Here is a 17,577-nt window from a genome sequence, read left to right on the forward strand (position 1 = left end):
ATAAGCTCCTTGAGGATAAGAACAATCTTATTTTTTATCTACCCTTAGTGCCTAACAGAGCACCTAGTATATAGTTGGCACTTAATATATGTTTGTTATTTCACTAATTGATTGATCTAAATGCCTTTTTTCTTTTCCCCAACAAACACCAAAGCCCTGAACTCACCCTAACCTCAACGATTTATAGACTGGCCAGCTGCACTCTTCAGGATCATGCAAACAGCCTGAGCAGGAGTAACAAGTGCTTGTCTTCTCTAAGACTCTTTGTGATCTCAAGTGTTTGAATCAGACTTGCCAGCTCTAATTACTTTGTAGAAATACTTTTAACAGGGCTCTTGGGTCAGAAATCAAACTTTGAGGCAGGATTCTCCAAAGTACAATCCAGCACCGATCTCTCATAATTTTTATTCTTTTCTATCACCATTTCCTCTTTCCTCAGAGATTTCTGACATCTTTGTATATTTGTATTTAGGGAAATGGAGTCATTTGGAAATCTGGATCAATCATAAAGGGGGAGAAAAATTAGAGGGTGTAAGATTAAAAAATTATCAACTTGAGGGTAAAAAGGATAAAAATTGTCATTTCCAAATTGCATGAAAATAAGTCGTATATATTGATAGGAAGAAAGTCGCCATAGGCACCAAAATATTTATAGCAGCATTTTTTGTGATAGCAAAGAATTGGGAACAAAGCAGATGCGCATCAATTGTGGCACGTGAATGTAATGGAATGTTACTGTGCTGTGAAGCATGTGATGAATACAGAGAATCACGGAAAGATCTACATGAACTGATACAGAGTGAAGTAAGCAGAGCCAAAACAACAACAGGATACACAATGACTACAATAATGTAAATGGAAAGAACCCCACCTTGACAAATCAAAAGTGACTGTAACAAAATAATAATGCTCAAGCATGACTCAAATTAAGAAACAGATCAACATCTACTAAGCACCTATTATGTGCCAGGGACTGTGCAATGAGCTATGAGAGGACACCTCCAACTCAACTTCATGGAAGTGGCAGGTCCACAGGTGTTGCACTTCACACATGTTTTCAGACTTTTTCAATGTATTGATCAGTTGTACTCATTTTTCTTCTCTCTTTCTTTTTGTCTTTAAAAATACTATTTGTTATACGTCACTGCACCATGGTGACCTCATGGACAAGCTGCAAAGCTGATGTCCACTTGGGATTAGAACCGATGTTAGAACTGGAAACAACCTTCAAAGGTGGCCTCATTTTATCAGTAAGGCCTAGATTAGTAAAGCAATGTGCAAAGTCACATAACTAGGTAGCAGCAAAGCTAGACCAAACTAGGTCTTCTTTCCTTCCAAGCTGGTGCTTCTTTAGTCAATGAGCTTTGAGTAGGAGCTTACTAAGTGCTAGGCATGGTGCAAAGTGCTGGGTATACAGAGGTAAAAGCCAGTCCTTCCACTGTGCCATGCATACTGCCTTGCCCAACTATGCTGTGAGTCATTGAGTGCCAGTCACACTACACTGAAGTAGGGGAAGGGCAGAAAGGCCACCGCTTCTCCCAGATTCCTCACAACAGCAGATTTTTTCCTTAGGCCCTGAGCCCTCCTGAATGAGTACCCACTGTTAGAAAAAAATCTTCTCCTTTAGTGCTTGCCCCTTTAGCTGTCTCCTAGACAATCTTCTTAAAGGTATGAGGTTGTTGAGAGAGGAATTATCATTGTCACCATCACCATTGCCACAGTCACATTGCCATTCCTCATGGCTGGGAAAAGCACCATCATTTCTCTTCTCCTAGTGCATTCCCTGATCTCCTGTCTTCCTTTCCCTGTGACCTATGAGAAGACATCAGTATCTCTGGCTGCTGTCCAAATTGCTAACACTGATCCATGTGGGTCACCACTCTCAAGCCCACTCTTCTCCATGGTCCCTGGGCTGCTAGAGAGAAGAGCCACCTTCTCTCAATGTGTTCTCTCCTTTTTTGTGACCTTTTCTTGGATAGCACCCCAATCCCAAACCATGTGATAGTCTCTTGCTTCAGGAAATAGGCAAACCCTTCCGATCCCAGAAGTCTATGCAGGTACAGACCATTCTAACCCTGTAAAGGAGGCATTATCTATGCACTTACAAAACCTATTTAGGCCAGTAGCAAAATTCCTCCCCAAACAACCTTTTCTCCAGAGTTACACTGAGTAGTCAAATGAACACAACATTAATACTTGCCCTACTGCCTCAGCCTTTGCCTAACTCCAAGCAAGGGTGTTCATGATTAGTGTCCTAAAAGTACAAGTAGAGAGAGTAATGAAAACAAGAAAAAGGGCCCAGATCACCCGTAAGCTTGAAAATGAGCTCATCAACAGTCATAAGCATGAATTAGGTTGGGGTGGCTAAGTGGCACAGTGGATAGACTGCCAGGCCTGAAGTCAAGAAGACTCATCTCCCTGAGTTCAAATCTGGTCTCAGACACATACTTGCTGTGTGACCCTGGGCAGGTCAGTTAGCCCTGATTGCCTCAGTTTCCTCATCTGTAAAATGAGTTGGGGAAAAAATGGCAAACCACTCCGGTATCTTTGCCAAGAAAAACCCAAATGAGGTTACAAAGAGTCAAACATGACTGAAACAACTGAACAATAACAATGATTGGGGTAAGAACAGTTGATTTGTAAACAAGGAAGACTAAAGAAAGAACTGTCATTAAGAAAAGGAGGCCTACCACGATTCTGGAAGCTGTGAATAAGTAGGCAAATTGTTTGAATCATTACTGAAAGCTATAACAGAAAATGAATGAGCAAACAAGAATTCCCAGATGGCAAAATTTCTCCATCTGTAAATGCCAAGGAGGGGGGAGAAGTAATCAGAAATCAGATGAGACCATTGGCTGTGAAGTTTTATGAGACTGAGAGGGCTATGTCTCTTAAGTCTTGGTATTTCATTGAATTCCCATCCAGCCCCACTCTGGGACTATGGATAAGCACTTCCAGCAGGAAAGTACACATACTACAGAATTTCCATATTTGTTTGGCAAAAGGCACTCTCGTGTAGGACTTAGATTGATGTAAGAGAAGATACTTGGTGCACTGGAGGTCTTAAAGTTCTAAATGAAGATAGCACGTAAATCTGACAGTATGTCTCACCTGGGGAAATGGTCTAGGGGTGGAATGCTATATGGCATTGTAAATTGTTGTTTGGGTTTCTTTTATTCGTTTTATTTTAGTTTTATGGAAACTTTCAACACCTACATCTCCTGAAAGGCCTTTGGGGTAAGGTGAACTTCCAGAAAGGGGCCATTGAAAACCTAAAATACTATTGGAATGGTATTAATAGTGCTGAGCTTGGAGTTACAAGAACCAAGTTCAAATCGCAGCTCTAACAATATCAGAGTTACTTTGGGCAAGTCACTAAACTTTGGTGTCTTCCGTTTACTTAACTATTAAATGAAAGGGCTAGACTATTTGGTCTTTAAGGTTATTTCCATCTGTAAATAGAACTAAGAAAGAGAAACCAAGTCAAAGATAAATTAATTGATAGGGTTATAGCAGAAAGTTGTAGAGGATATGCAGTAAAGATGATTGGCAAATAGCTCAGTAGCTGATTAAATCACAGGACCATAGATCAAGAGCTGGAATGGATCCCATCAGTTAGCTAGTTATGCATGTTATGTACCAGATACCCTGCTATAGGTTGGACCTCTGATAGGATCTTATGAACAACAATCATCCCATCACTATGGAATGTTATGTGCCAGGCGCTGTACTAAGCGCTGAGGACCCTGCCCTCAAGGAGGATTCTAATGGAGGAGACATGTAAATAACACTGTTCATAACAAAATGTGATCAATATAAATGGAAATTAATGTCAGAGGGAGGCATTAGCTGTGGGAGGGACTGGGAAAAAACCTCCTGAAGGTAAGATTTCAGCTGCGTCTTGAAAGAAGACAGGGAAGACAGAAAGCAGAGGGCAGAGGAATACTCTAGGCATGGAAAAAGCTAGTGAAAAATCTATGACATTCGCTATAAGGTCTAACCCCAAAAAAGACCAAAGAAAAAGAAGAAATACCCATATCTACAAAAATATCATAGCCCTTTCTTGTGGTAGCAAAGAACTGAAAACTCAGGGAATACACATCGATTGAGGAATGGCTGAACAAATTATGATACATGATTGTAATGAAATATTATTGTGTCCCCCAAAATGATAAAAGGAACTGTTTCAGAGAAAATTGGGGAAAACTGTATGAACTGATGCAGAGTAAAATAAGCAGAACCAGGAGAAAAATTTACACAATAACAATATTGTAAAGACAAACATTTTTGAAAGATTTCAGAACTCAGATCAGTGCCATGACAAACTCCATGGTTCCAGATCACTAATGATAAAGCTTGCTATCCACCTCCTGACAAAGAGGTGATTCTAGATTGAGAAGGGACTTCAAAGGTCATAGTTCAATCCCCCTCATTTTACCAACAAGGAAACTGGGGCTTGGAGGGGTAGTGACTTGTTGAAGGTTATACAATTAGTAGATGTGTTCTGTTTGGTTTTGGTCAGACCTGTGATTTCATTGATATAGGGAACTCCCAGTGAGAAAATTCCCTTTACAAATGTATAAGAGTTCTGCTCTGCAAAATACCGTCTTACGGAGTTGCCTGATCACCAACCAGTTAAGCAATTTGCCCACGGTCATACAGCCACTATATGTTGGAGGCAGGATCTGAACCTAGTTCCTTCTGACTCTAAGGCTGAGCACTCTATCCACCATACCACACTGCCTCTTGGTGAATTCAAACTATACCAAAAAGAAAAAAAAAGTCTTATGCTATATGCATAAAAAATTCTCCTAGTTTCAGAATTAGGATGTCAAATAAGTTCAAAGGGAGGACTGGAATACTCTAAATCTGGAATCTGTAATGCAAATAGTAATATATTTCATAGTAAAACCTCAAGAGAGAATACTTACACCGACCCTCACAGGGTCTATTCTACATTTGTCATGAATTCGTTAACACAGAGTCCAAGGGTCACTCTTCATCTTTTCTCCAGTCTACCAAAAAGGGATCTCTAATAAACAAAACTTGGAGACGAACCCTTATTTAAGAGAGAAAAATGATGCTATCTATTAACAAGAAAAGCTCTTCAGTTCCCAAAAAGGGAGTATTAATGAGCCAAAAAAGATAAAGGCAAACTGAAAAGTAAACAATTTGAGTTTCCAAGGATCTATTAAGGTGACAACTAGGGGACCCAGTGCACAGGGTGCCAAGCCTGGAGATAGGAAGGCTCATCTAACTACTGTGTGATTCTGGGCAAGTCATTAACACTCTTTACCTCAGTTTTCTCACATGTAAAATGGGCTGGAGAAGGAAATGGCAAACCACTCTGGTATCTTTGCCAAAAAAAAAAAAAAACCCAGATGGGGTCATGAAGAGTCAGACACGACTGAAAGGACTAAACAACAACGTATAAGATACTTTGGGGTTACAAAAGGAGACCAGAGTGGCCCTCAAGGAGTTTGTTTACCTTCTACTAGGGGGATATATTTACACAGATAATGAACTAAGCACAAAGTAATTTGTAGAGGGGGAAAAAAGCCTTAACAACTAAGGGTATCAGGAAAGGCATTGGAAATAGCAAGCAAGTTGAGCCTTGAAAAAGAAAGGGATTCTTTGAGGTGGAGGTGATTTTTATACTTGCAGGACAGCCTGTGCAAATATGTGGAGGCGGGAAATGAAATGAAGATTTGGGAAAACAACAAGCAGACCCATCTGGCCAGGACATATGAAGAAGAATATATCCTCAGTGAGGATGTCTCTAATCAGGAAACCCCCAAAGGCCACAAGTCACATTTCTTAGCCTGGAGACATCAGGGAATAAACAGCCCCTTTATTCCCTTCCCTGCTTATCTCCCTTACTCATTTATCCTCATTCCCAACATCAGCATGGGCAGGCCTGCAGTGAAGGAGAGTGACTTCTCAAACACAAGCATCATCAAACTAAAATGAATGTTTTCTACAAATGAGGAGTGAAGTTCCAGATCTGGAAAATAGAGTGAAATGTAGCCCAGAGAAAGTTTTCCCACAAAGCTCTGCCAATGAACTTCATTCCTCAGCTACATTACCCCATTCTTCAGCGAGAGTTCATGACAAAAGGGCAAAAGCTGTTATAGTTTTTGATAATATGGAAAAGGGACCACCAGGATTTTCCAACTGGGACTGAGGCCAGTATCTTAACTAAGGCCTTTCAGAAGTAAAATGCAAATTCTTTAACGGATCAGTATATTACTATTTGTATTTTGTTGTTCTGTCTTTCAGTTGTGTCTGACTCTCCATAACCTCACTTGGGGTTTTCTTGGCAGAGATACTAGAGTTGTTTGCAATTTTCTTCTCCAGTTCATTTTATAGATGAGAAACTGAGGCAAACAGGGTTAAGTGATTTGCCCGGGGTCACCCAGCTAGTAAGTGTCTGAGGCCACATTTAAACTCAGGAAGATGAGTCTTCCTGACTCCACGCTGGGCACTCTATCCACTGTGCCACCTAGCTTCATGTATGTGTGTGTGTATACACGTATGTGTGTGTGTGTATACACGTATGTGTGTACGTGTATGTATGTATACACGTATATGCATGTATTATGAAAAATACATAATGGAGAGAAATGCATTACAAAATTACACATGCATCAGGGAGAAAGGGTAAGGCAGAATGGCAAGATTAACACGGGAAATTTCTTAGAGAAGGCAAGCCTTGAGTTATCATTTGAAGGAGTGGAACAATTAATTAACTAGTGAAAAACCATCCAAAGCTACTCTGTGGTAAAAGGTTCACCCTAGGGTTCTGGTGTAGCCTCTGGTAACTGCAGGTTAGCTTGGGACCACTCATTTCTGCTCAGGAGCAGACCAGATTAATTAGTTAATCAATCAAGAATCATTTATTGAGTACCTATGTACCAAGCTCTGTGTTAGGTGCTAGGGATATTAAGAACAAAAATAAAAAGCAGTATGTCTTTGCGGCTAACAATAATAATAAATAGAATTTATTATATAACATTTTAAGGTTTCAAAATACTTCACATAAGTAAAATATTGTCCATTCTCATACAGATATTTTATTTACTGAAAGGGGGCAGAACACGGGCTTTTGTGTGAGAAATACAGAGAAAAGCAGTTTGAAAAGAAACACTGACAATTTTGAGATAATCTGAACGAAAGCAGCCCCTCTTATGGCAAGAAGTACTACCTGATGGTAAAGATTGCAACTGTGCATTGTTTCCAGAATCTAATTTATTTACATGCATTTATATACATGAAAATTTTGAGATGATCTGAATGAAAGCTCCTCAGTGGCAAAAAGTACTGATGGCAAAGATTGCTACTGTCCATTGTTTCTAGAATCTAATTTATTTACATGCATTTTTCAGGTTTTGAAGTTCATTGCTGAGAAAAGCTAAATTTTTTAAACTGCTTAGATCTACAGGGGTGGGGAACCTGCAGCCTCAAAAGCACATGTGGCCTTTTAGGTCCTCAAGTGGTCAAAGGGCTGCACTTGAGGGCCTCAAGGCCACAAGTTCCCCACCCCAGGTAGGACAATTATGTGAACTGTGTCATATCTAATGGGAATGTAGATTTCTCAACCTAAGACAGAAGTGGGTCACTCCATATGAGGACTTTATTTGAGACAGGAGGATCAATGAGAAACCAGATTAGAAACCACATAACAGGCTAAGAAATGCAGAGCAGGAGAAGGCAGAACCTGACAGAGCTGAGAAGCTGACAGAGGCAGAGAGGAGACAGAAGAAGATAAAGGCACTACTTTGAGCTGAGACCAGCTGATTAAAGACAGATGGCCCTTGCAGTTGATGCAGGGAATTGATCCAATTGAAGGAAAGTTCTGATGGTGAGGACTGATTGGAGAAAGCAGACTCCTCTGCTGTTTGAAGAGCTAACTAGGGAATGACTGCTTTGCTATGTAGCACTCTGTATAGCTTGAGACAAGAGAAACCCCTCAGAGACTGACTACATTGTCCTTTACTGTCTTGTATGGCTCATAGGGAGAAAACCCTAGAGAGTCTTGCAAATCTTGAACTGAAGGGAACTACTTTTCACTGAAAAACTGTAAGGCAGTCTTTGGGGTCCAACCATTGGGGAGATCCAGAAAGCTCTGTAAATCCAAGCTTAAGGTTGTTGTTTGCTAAAAGAGTTTACACTGCCCTCAGAATAAGAGAAAAGAGGCTTCATCCAACAGGAGAGTGGAGTCAGTGCTACCCAGCAGACAATACAAGTTTTCCTAAGAAGACCAAAGCAATCAAGGCCTTCAGTTTAGAGTTGTGAGTTGCACCAGTGTGTGGGTTTCCATACTGGAAGGCCTCACTGCTGGATTTCTGCAAGCTGTGCTCACTCTCTCCCACAGGCATTGTATGCATTAGCAGGAGAATGTGTATACCTCTATGTTACATTGTGATTATTAGCACTTTGTCTTCTGATAGTAAATGTTCCATAATTAAGAGTTAGTCATCCTGGCTAATTTTTTAAATTAAAAACTCTCTTAGAAACTACAGTTGTAAGATATATGTTCACCCCTACACTAGGGTTACTCCTAGGATCCTAAGCATGAGTAATAGAATTATGTCTTCCCCTTTGGGGAGCCACCCCAATCTGCCACTGTGGGTGAAAATGGAGTGAAGGAACCAGCATCAGCCTACAATGAGAGAAGAATTAGGGACCACATACATAGATAGAGAGACAGATACAAACACAGATACAGAACCTTGCTCTTCACAACCCTAGGAGGTAGGTGTTATCAGTGCCCCTATTTTACAGATGAAGAAATGGAAGCTGAGAGAATTTAAGTTAATTTGTAATTATCTAGGCTGGACTTGAATTTAGATCTTCCGGACACCAAGTCCATCCCTCTACCCACTATGCCAAGCTGCATTGAATAGAATAGAAGATGTAAAATCAGGAAGGTATAGGTTCCTCTCTTGCCTCTGCCATTTACTTTCTCTACAGCCATGGGCAAGTCATTTAACCTCAGCGGGCCCAAGTTTCTACACATATATAAGGAGAAGATTGTTCTGGATGGCCTTCCAGCTGTAAATTCCTGATCCACAATTCATGAAGTAGTCCCTGCCCTCAAAAAATTCTCTTCTATCAAGGGAAACAGCATGCACACATATAAAATTTTAAATGTGCCCAACAGAACTACAAAGTAATTTGACAGGAAAAGAGATGCTAGTAGCTAGTGGGGAAGGACATCAGGAAAAGCCACCTATAACAGATAGCATTTGAGCCTCGTTTTGAAGGAAACTAAGGATTCTAAGAGGCAGAGGAGACAAAAGAATTCCCTGCAGTCACAGGGGAATTCTGTGCAAAGTCACAGAAATGGGAAGTGGAATATTATATGTGAAAACCAACAAGAGGTCAGTCTGGCTGGACCAAAAAGTACAAGATGGGGAAGAAAGTATAAGTCAGGAAAGGGAGCCTGTAACTGGGTCATGAAAGGCTGTAAACACCAAACACAGGAATCTGTCTTTGATCCAAAAGGTTATATAGTTTCTGAAGTTTATTGAGCCTATGTTTTAGGAATATTACTTCACCAGCTTTGTGGAGGATGGTTTGGAAAGGGGAAAGAATTACAGCAATGATACCAATTAGAAGGCTACTGAGACTGGGGGCAGCTAGGTGGCACAGTGAGTAGAGCACCGGCCCTGGGGTCAGGAGGACCTGAGTTCAAATCTGGCCTCAGACACTTGACACATATACTACCTGTGTGACCTTGGACAAGTCACTTAACCCCAATTACACTGCCAAAAAGCAAAAAAAAAAAAAAGGCTACTGAGATAGTCCAAGGGGAAGGCAGTGAGAGTACGAACTAGGGTAGGGGTGGGGAACCTGCAGCCTCAAGGCCACGTGTGGCCCTCTACGTCCTCAAGTGCAGTCCTTTGACTGAATCCAAATTTCATTTGTTCTGTGAAGGGCTGCATTTGAGGACATAGAGGGCCACATGTGCCCTAGAGGCTGTAGGTTTCTCACCCCTGAACCAGAGTGTTTGGTACATATGAGTGGAGAGAAAGGGAAAGAGGTGAGAGATGTTGTAAAGGTTAAAAAATAGTTACTACAACTGATTGGATGTTTGGGGTGAGGGAGAGTGAAGAGTTGTGGGTGATTTCAAGTTTATGAATGTTAGTGACTAGAAGGATAGAGGTACCCTCAATAGAAACATAGACACTTGGAAGAGGATTAGGTTTGAGGGAAAAATAAGCCCAGAATCCTGGTATGGTCCTGAAATTGACAAGGCCTTGAAAAACTGGTTTTGAACTAAGATCTACCTTCCAAACCTCTCTCCATTTCTCAAGGTCCTTTGAAAGCAAGGGAGCTTTCTTGGGCTTGGACTATATAAGGCAGAATTTCCTGACCTGGACAGGACTATCAGAGACATGTTTAAGACTCCCTAAAATCTTATTCTCTCCCACAGGGAAACGGTATTAGATCCAGATGTTCTCACATCTCCATTCCCTCAGGGAAGTAGAGGGGTACCGAATTGCCCTTGTTAAATTCCAGGCACCAGGATCCAAGGTACTATACCCTAAAGCATTGGAGGAACTGGACCTATCTTGTATTTCTGAAAGATTGCAGGGTCGAAGAGAGATGCAGCAGGACTACAAAAAAGCAAATATTGTCCCATTTTAAAAAAAAGCAGAGTAGTATGGTAAACTAGAGGCCAATGAGATTTACTTCAATTGCTGTCAAAATTCTGGAGCATGCCATGATATCTAGTGAACACCTAGAAAATGAAACTTTGTCAAGAAGAAGTCATGTCAGACTAATTCCATTTCCTTTTTTGAGAGAGCTGCTACAGATGAGTATTACCTAGATTTCAGCAAAATATCTCATGCTGTTCTTGTGAAAAAGAGAGAGACATGTAAACACTCAGGTAGATTCAGGATTGATTGTCTGGACCCAAAGATTAGTCATTGATGGTTTGATACCAACTTGAAAGGAGATCTCTAGGGCACCCCAGGGGACTCTGTTATTGGTCTTTTGAGGACTAGAATTTTTTCAACATCTAGTCATTAAAAGCATAGCATGCTTACCAATTTTGTAGATGATACAAAGCTACAAGAGCTAGTTAACATGCTGGATGACAGAATCGGGATCCACAAAGATCTCAGCAGACTGAAACCTTGGGCCAAATCTAATAATATTAAATTACATTAAATTGAGTTAAATGTAAATTTAATCAGTTTCAAAAATCAACTTCTCAAATATAAGATGAAGGAGGCATACCTAGACATTTGAGAAAGAGCCAGTATTTTTAGAGAACAGCTAATTTAATATGAGTCAATAGTGTTACGGGGGAAAAAACACTAAAGTGATCTTACACTTCATTGACAGGCTCAACTGTCTAGGGAATAGGAAAGTAAAAATTCTGCTGTACTTTTCCCTGGTCAGACCACATCCAGAATACTGTGCTCAGTTCTAGGTGACATATTTAGGGAAGACATCGATAATTTGGAGAACATTCTGAGGAAGGTAACCAAAATGATGAAAGACCTCAAATTGTTACATAACAGGATCAACCGAAGGAGTTAGTATGTTTGCCTGGAGAGGATGAAACTCGATGGAGAGAGCAGAATCACTATCTTCAACTACCTGTAGGTAGAAGAGGCATGAGACTTGTTCAGCCTGGCCCCAGAGGGCACAACCAAGAGCATTAGGAAACCTTTAATAGAGATAGAATTTGGTAAAATGTCCTAACAATTAGGGTTATTAAAAACATCCTGGGATGCCTCAGGAGATATTGGTTCTCTCTCCCCTTCCTGACCTCTGCCCAATGATGGACTTTGGAACAACATCTGGCTAACTACATGTCGTGTATGTTGTATTAGTATCATTGACATGGGTTACACTAAATAACTTGCAAGGTCTCTTCCAACCCTGGAATTCCCCTAAATAGAGGAAAGGGAGACACTAGAATGTGAGCTTTTTGAGAAAGGGGCAATTCTCGCTTTTCTATCTGTATCACCAGTGTCTAGCACATAGTAAACAATAAATAAATGCATGTTGATTGATTGAAGAGAGAACATATCTGAGAAATGCTCTGATAGCAGGACCTCACATTTTTACCATGTTTTCCTGCTACAAAGCACTATCAGATACATTGTTTCCTACGATCTCAAAGCAAGAGGATCAAATAAATTTGTACGTTATTCATTATTACCCATGTTACATTATTTATAAATTCAATGAAGTATTATAGTCTGTTTGAATGAAGTATTATTCATTATGCTATATTATTCATTATGTTCATCTCACAGATGAGGACAGTGAAGTTCAAAGACTTGGACGAGGAAGTGACAGAATTAGGACATTGGTCCTCAGCCCAGCACTATTTTCACTGCACCTTGATCGGAATTCATAGGAAGTTAGCAAACATTCATTAAGCATATGCTATATGTAAGGCACCACGTGTCAAAACAACACACCGAAGCAGTGCCTGTCTTCCAGGGATTTACATGCTACTGGGGGAGGTGAGGGAGGTGATGCAGATTACTGAACCCTAACCCTATAAACAATATTAATAGTGTTTATATAGCATTTTCAGGTTTGCAAAGTGCTTTACACATATAATCTCAGTAAGTAAGTGCATCATTTGCAATTTAGGGAGTTTGTGCAAATAAGTGTTAAAGGGCTGTTCTGGTAATATTCCGCCTCAAAGGAAAATAATTATATTCTAATCACGTTCTCTCTTCACAACCCTTAATTAATTGCCCACTTGAATCTGAAAACTCCAAAAGAGATTCCAGTAGATTATTTCTAAAGGCAAAATTGGGCAGCACTTTGATTTTCAAAATTCCTTCCATCTAGGCCATGACATCAGTCTTTGTGTTTGCATATTTGTTGGCATTTGCTCCATTACTTATCACACCAAGCCCATAGACCATAACCAGAAAATGCACAAAGGACACTTTTCTGTGCCCTTTCTGGAAATCCTATTTGGACATTCACAAGTTGCCAAATTTCATCTTAAGGTTCAATTTTTAGTTCTATTATTGTTGAGTAAATTAGTCATGCCTGACTCTTTGTGACCCCATTTGGGGTTTTCTTGGCAAGGATACTGGAGTGGTTTTCCTTCTCCAGCTCGTTTTACAAATGAGAGAACTGAGGCAGAGTTAAATGACTTGCCCAGGGTCACTAAGTATCCCAGGTTGGATTTAAATTTGGGTCCTCCTGACTCCAGGAATCAGACCATTTATTGACTTTCCGTAATAGGACCTGGGATGCAAGAGTGAGGCCAGAGGGGAGACAGAAGATCAGCAATGAATTCAGCCTAGAGGACAAAAATGATATACTGCAAAGAGATAACCTATCAGGCAATAGAATAAGGAATTTTTTTAGGATCCTCGAGGAGATATAGAGGTAGTAGAAAATGCTTCCTGTCTTTGAGTAGGATATCCAAAGGCCAGAACCAGAGACCAGAGATAAGATAAATATATACAATAATACACATATACTCAAGTCAACCCAGTATGTAAAAATCCAGATTTTCAAAACAAAGGAGTATAGGAACAAACTTAATCCTTGCCCTTCACTGACATTGTGAGTCACGCAGACTATGAATATCAAGGTAGAAAGATGTTCATAGGATCACAGATTCAGAGCTAAAAAGAATCTCAGAGACTGACTTAACATTTTCATATCTATTTTACAGATGATACAGATGACACAAACAGCAGAGAGGTTTCATTATTTCCTCAATGTCACACAGGCAATCAGTGAAAAGCTGCAATTAGAACCCATGTCTTTTAACTCCCAATCCTATATTCTATTCCATGCTGCCTCCCTATAGCATAGCACAACACTAATTATATACTGCTTTGTTAATTTCTTACATTTTCTTTTCTTTTAAAAAATATTGATATCTTATTCTTAAATCACCAAAATTTTCCCCAGTATCCCTCTCCCATTATCTACCCAGAGGGCCATCCCAATGCAACAAATAATATTTATTAAAGGAAGAGGAAGAAAACAGCAAAATTGATCCAATACCAATCAAAGTCTGAAAACATGGAATGTCACACTAAGTTTTTACATGTGTATGAGTCTTACTTCTCTAACTACACTGTGAGATCCTTAAGGACAATTACCTTTATATCTACTTCTTCAGAATCCCCTCATATTTAGTACTATGCGGGACATGCAGTGGTCCAGCAGTGCTTACATCTACACACTTATACACCCTCAAAAGAGGTAAAACCTACTGACCCATAAAACACAGAGCTCATAACTAAAAGAGGAGCAGTCATACTAGATGGTGCTGCTACAGATGAGCTGCTCTAATTGGAATTATTTAACTTGGCTCTTTGGACCCCACCCACTCTGATTTCTGAATTTCTCTGGGATCTCAACCCAGTTTGATGGCATCCCTCTTGCTCATCCTGACTCTAGATTCCATATTATTTAGTTTTCCCCACAAGCCACCATATTCTCCACTTCCTGACTTTGCCTTACAGCTGTCTCTGTGAGAAACTCTTCCAGATGGCCACCATCTCTTCTGCCCAGAGGACCCCGAGTTTGTGGCCATTTCATCCTGGTGGCCATAAAAATGGACACTCAAAACATTTGTTGAGTGAATGATCATAGGAACAAGTAACATATAGGCACAAGGGAAATGTAGAAATGGAATTAAACACGACCTTACCAGTCCTGTACAGGCACTCAGGGCCGCAGTGCCATCTCCAACTCCTGACTGCAGCACCGTGCCATGGAAGTGGCAGGAAGAACCTGAATGGGATTCCATTTTGGCACCTGTGAGGTTTCCATATCGTCTCTCTAGGATGTAGTTATTGAAAAGAAATCCTTGATTGACTGTCAAATTAAAAAACAGGTCCTTGTCCTCATGAGCGATTTTATAATATACCCGGTCATCTCGGTGCTCCAGATCTCTTCTCTTCCTAGTATTCCCCATACTGGGGACATGATGGTACAAAACACGTGATACAAAATGTCCACTAGCATTTACTTTGATAGGGCCCACCACATGATACTCTGGCAAAGTCTTGATAAAGCGTTCTGGAAGAAAAAGCAAGAACACAAAACAAAATTGGTTGTAATTGGCAGAGATGGAAATTAATACTGACTCAATAGATGGGATAGGGACTGGACCCATGATTTCATTGGAATAGGCAATTCCCATGTGGACTTCTCCGTTAATTGCAACACCCAGTCTCAGAGAGTTGCTTGGGGGCATTGAGTGGTTAAGTGACTTCCCAAGATAATACAGACTACATATGTCAAAGGAGAAATTTGAACCAGATCTTCCTGGGTTCAGGGCTGCCTTGCTATCCAATGTGTCATTTTCATGGCATGGAAAACTAATGAGTGAATTAACAGAAAAGTATTTATTAGGTGCAAAGCTCTGTGCTAAGCACAAGAGATACAAATAGAAAAGCAAGGCAGTCTCTTCTCTCCAGGAGCACACATTCTAGTGAGGGAGACAATAATATCGGAGTTTTTAATCTACAAGTCAGATGGAATGCCTCCATGGTCCTTAGGGGGCAGATAGTAATGCCTCTTCTTTAACATCATTTGCCAGATGATCGTCCACACCCATTCGACAATGCCAACAACTTTGGTAGTGAGAACTTCTTTGCTAGGTCTTGAGTAGCTGTTGCTATTTTCATATGAGGGTTTGAGTCTCACATCTCCCCTACCCTGTATTTGTAAGTTGAAGATTAAAGTCCTTCCCAATCTGTTGGTTGTTTTTGCCACATAAAGACTACCAACTTCTATCATCTTCTCAAGTCAAGCAAAACTGGCTTTCAATCCCTGCTGAGAATGCAGGGTCTTGACACTAGTAACCAGGAACAGAGTTTATGCACTCTAAAAGGGAAAATTAACAAGCAATGCTAGAGGGAAGGGATCAGGATTTACCATTCTGCAGGCAATCATCGTCATGAACAGAACAGTTTCTTATCTGGAGGGCTTCATTAAGAAAAACCAGAAGGCTTTTTGAGAGTCTCCCCTTAAGACAGACTTGGCCAGAGTACAAGAGTACTGTGCCTCACTCCCTGGAGGGTGAAGCAATCACTGTGTATGCCAAAGGAAGAAGTCCAAGATTTTCCAAATCATGCCCTCTTCTCTTCCCTTGCTACTACCCCACCCCCACCCCAAGACCCTCTTTATCCCTGGATTGGCCACTTCAATAGCCTTTTGGCAGCATTTCCAGTCTCTTTCCCTTACTCCATCTGCCAGGTATGGATATTCTAGCCCAGATGTGATCATGTCACACTTTAGTAGAAGTATTTTTGCTTGCTATGTGGAGTTCTAACTCACTTGCCTGAGATTCTGCAGACAAGAACTTCATAAAACATTCTGGGCTCTCTAGCCTCAATGCCTTTGCACACACCATAACCTCTGCAACTGGCTGGCTGGCGCTCTCGCTTGCTCTCTCTCTCTCAATTATTGCATTTAACACATGACTCAAATGCCACCTCCTCCACAAACCTTCCCTTTGTTTCTCCCAATTGATAATAACCTTCTCCCCTGATGCCAAGCCCTCATGCAGCACTTCCTTTTGAACCTTTCTAATGCTCTCATCATCGTATTACTGCACCTTGTAGTTATTTCTCTCTGTCAAACATATTCCCTACCAAGCTGTAAGCTTCCTCACTCTTCTTTCCATTTTATCAGGAGGTACGTAAGGTCAAAGGGAGCACTGGACCTAAAGTAAAGAAGACAGAGATTCCAAACCCACCTCTGACATTTATTACCTTTTGTGATCATGGGTAAATCACTTAACCTCTCTGAGACCCACTTATTGTTGTTGTTAAGAACTGTGAGGGGTTCTTAACAACAATAAGTGAGGTAGGGACTGCAGGTGTTATTATTCCCCTTTTACAGGTGCAGAAACAGGTCTCTGAGAGGTTAAGTGATTTGCCTGTGATCACAAAAGGTAATGAAGTAAAATACTTTGTAGGCTTTGAAGTGGATTATAAATGTAAGGTTTTGTTAGTATTCATATTTCTTGAACTCCTTCAGGTGTCCATCCCTGTTCTGGCTATGCTGTAGGGCAGAGAGAAAGATGGTAAAATCTGTCCACTTCCCTGAAGGGGGAACAGTATACATACACCTATAGTTAATACTTGAGATCATTAAGAATATTTAAAATAGACAGTATAGGGTTGAATTAAAATCAGTAATTCACTCAACAAATACTAGATATATACTGAATGCAGAATACCGTGTTAGGCACTGGGGGAGATGAAAAGTTCAAGACATGATACCTAGCCAATGGAATGCACACTCTAGTGGGGAAGTGGGAGGGGAGTTGACACAACAGCATTCCCAGGTCATTTTATATGGTACTATTGTGTAACAGAGAAGTACAAAGTGCTAAGTGAGGTCAGAGGTATCAGTCATTACAGACAAAGGAAAGCTAAAGAGGCTTCCTGGAAAAACCAAGAGTCAATGCTATAGGACCTCAGAGAACGGAGAAGTCAGTGTGGGCTGGAATGGTTTCCTATACAGGTGAGATGTGAGGGGCTCTTAAGTAACATGATGGTCATGTTCAATTGAACTATAGCAAAAACCTCATTCAACTTCGGGAAGCAT

The 17,577-nt window shown here is 40.6% G+C and overlaps 1 protein-coding gene across 2 annotated transcripts in view; it reads right to left on the reverse strand.

The window, feature by feature from the left end:
• ADAMTS12 (ADAM metallopeptidase with thrombospondin type 1 motif 12) overlaps positions 1 to 17,577 on the reverse strand; it is a 533,606-nt gene that overhangs the window by 506,918 nt on the left and 9,111 nt on the right. For both annotated transcript variants that reach the window (XM_036758046.1, XM_036758037.1), the window contains exon 2: positions 14,666 to 15,036. In XM_036758046.1, the coding sequence (XP_036613941.1) occupies positions 14,666 to 15,036 (371 nt within the window). The remainder of the gene's footprint in view (positions 1 to 14,665; positions 15,037 to 17,577) is intronic.

Source organism: Trichosurus vulpecula, chromosome 1 (genome assembly GCF_011100635.1).
Source record: "Trichosurus vulpecula isolate mTriVul1 chromosome 1, mTriVul1.pri, whole genome shotgun sequence".
Classification (NCBI taxonomy): domain Eukaryota; kingdom Metazoa; phylum Chordata; class Mammalia; order Diprotodontia; family Phalangeridae; genus Trichosurus; species Trichosurus vulpecula.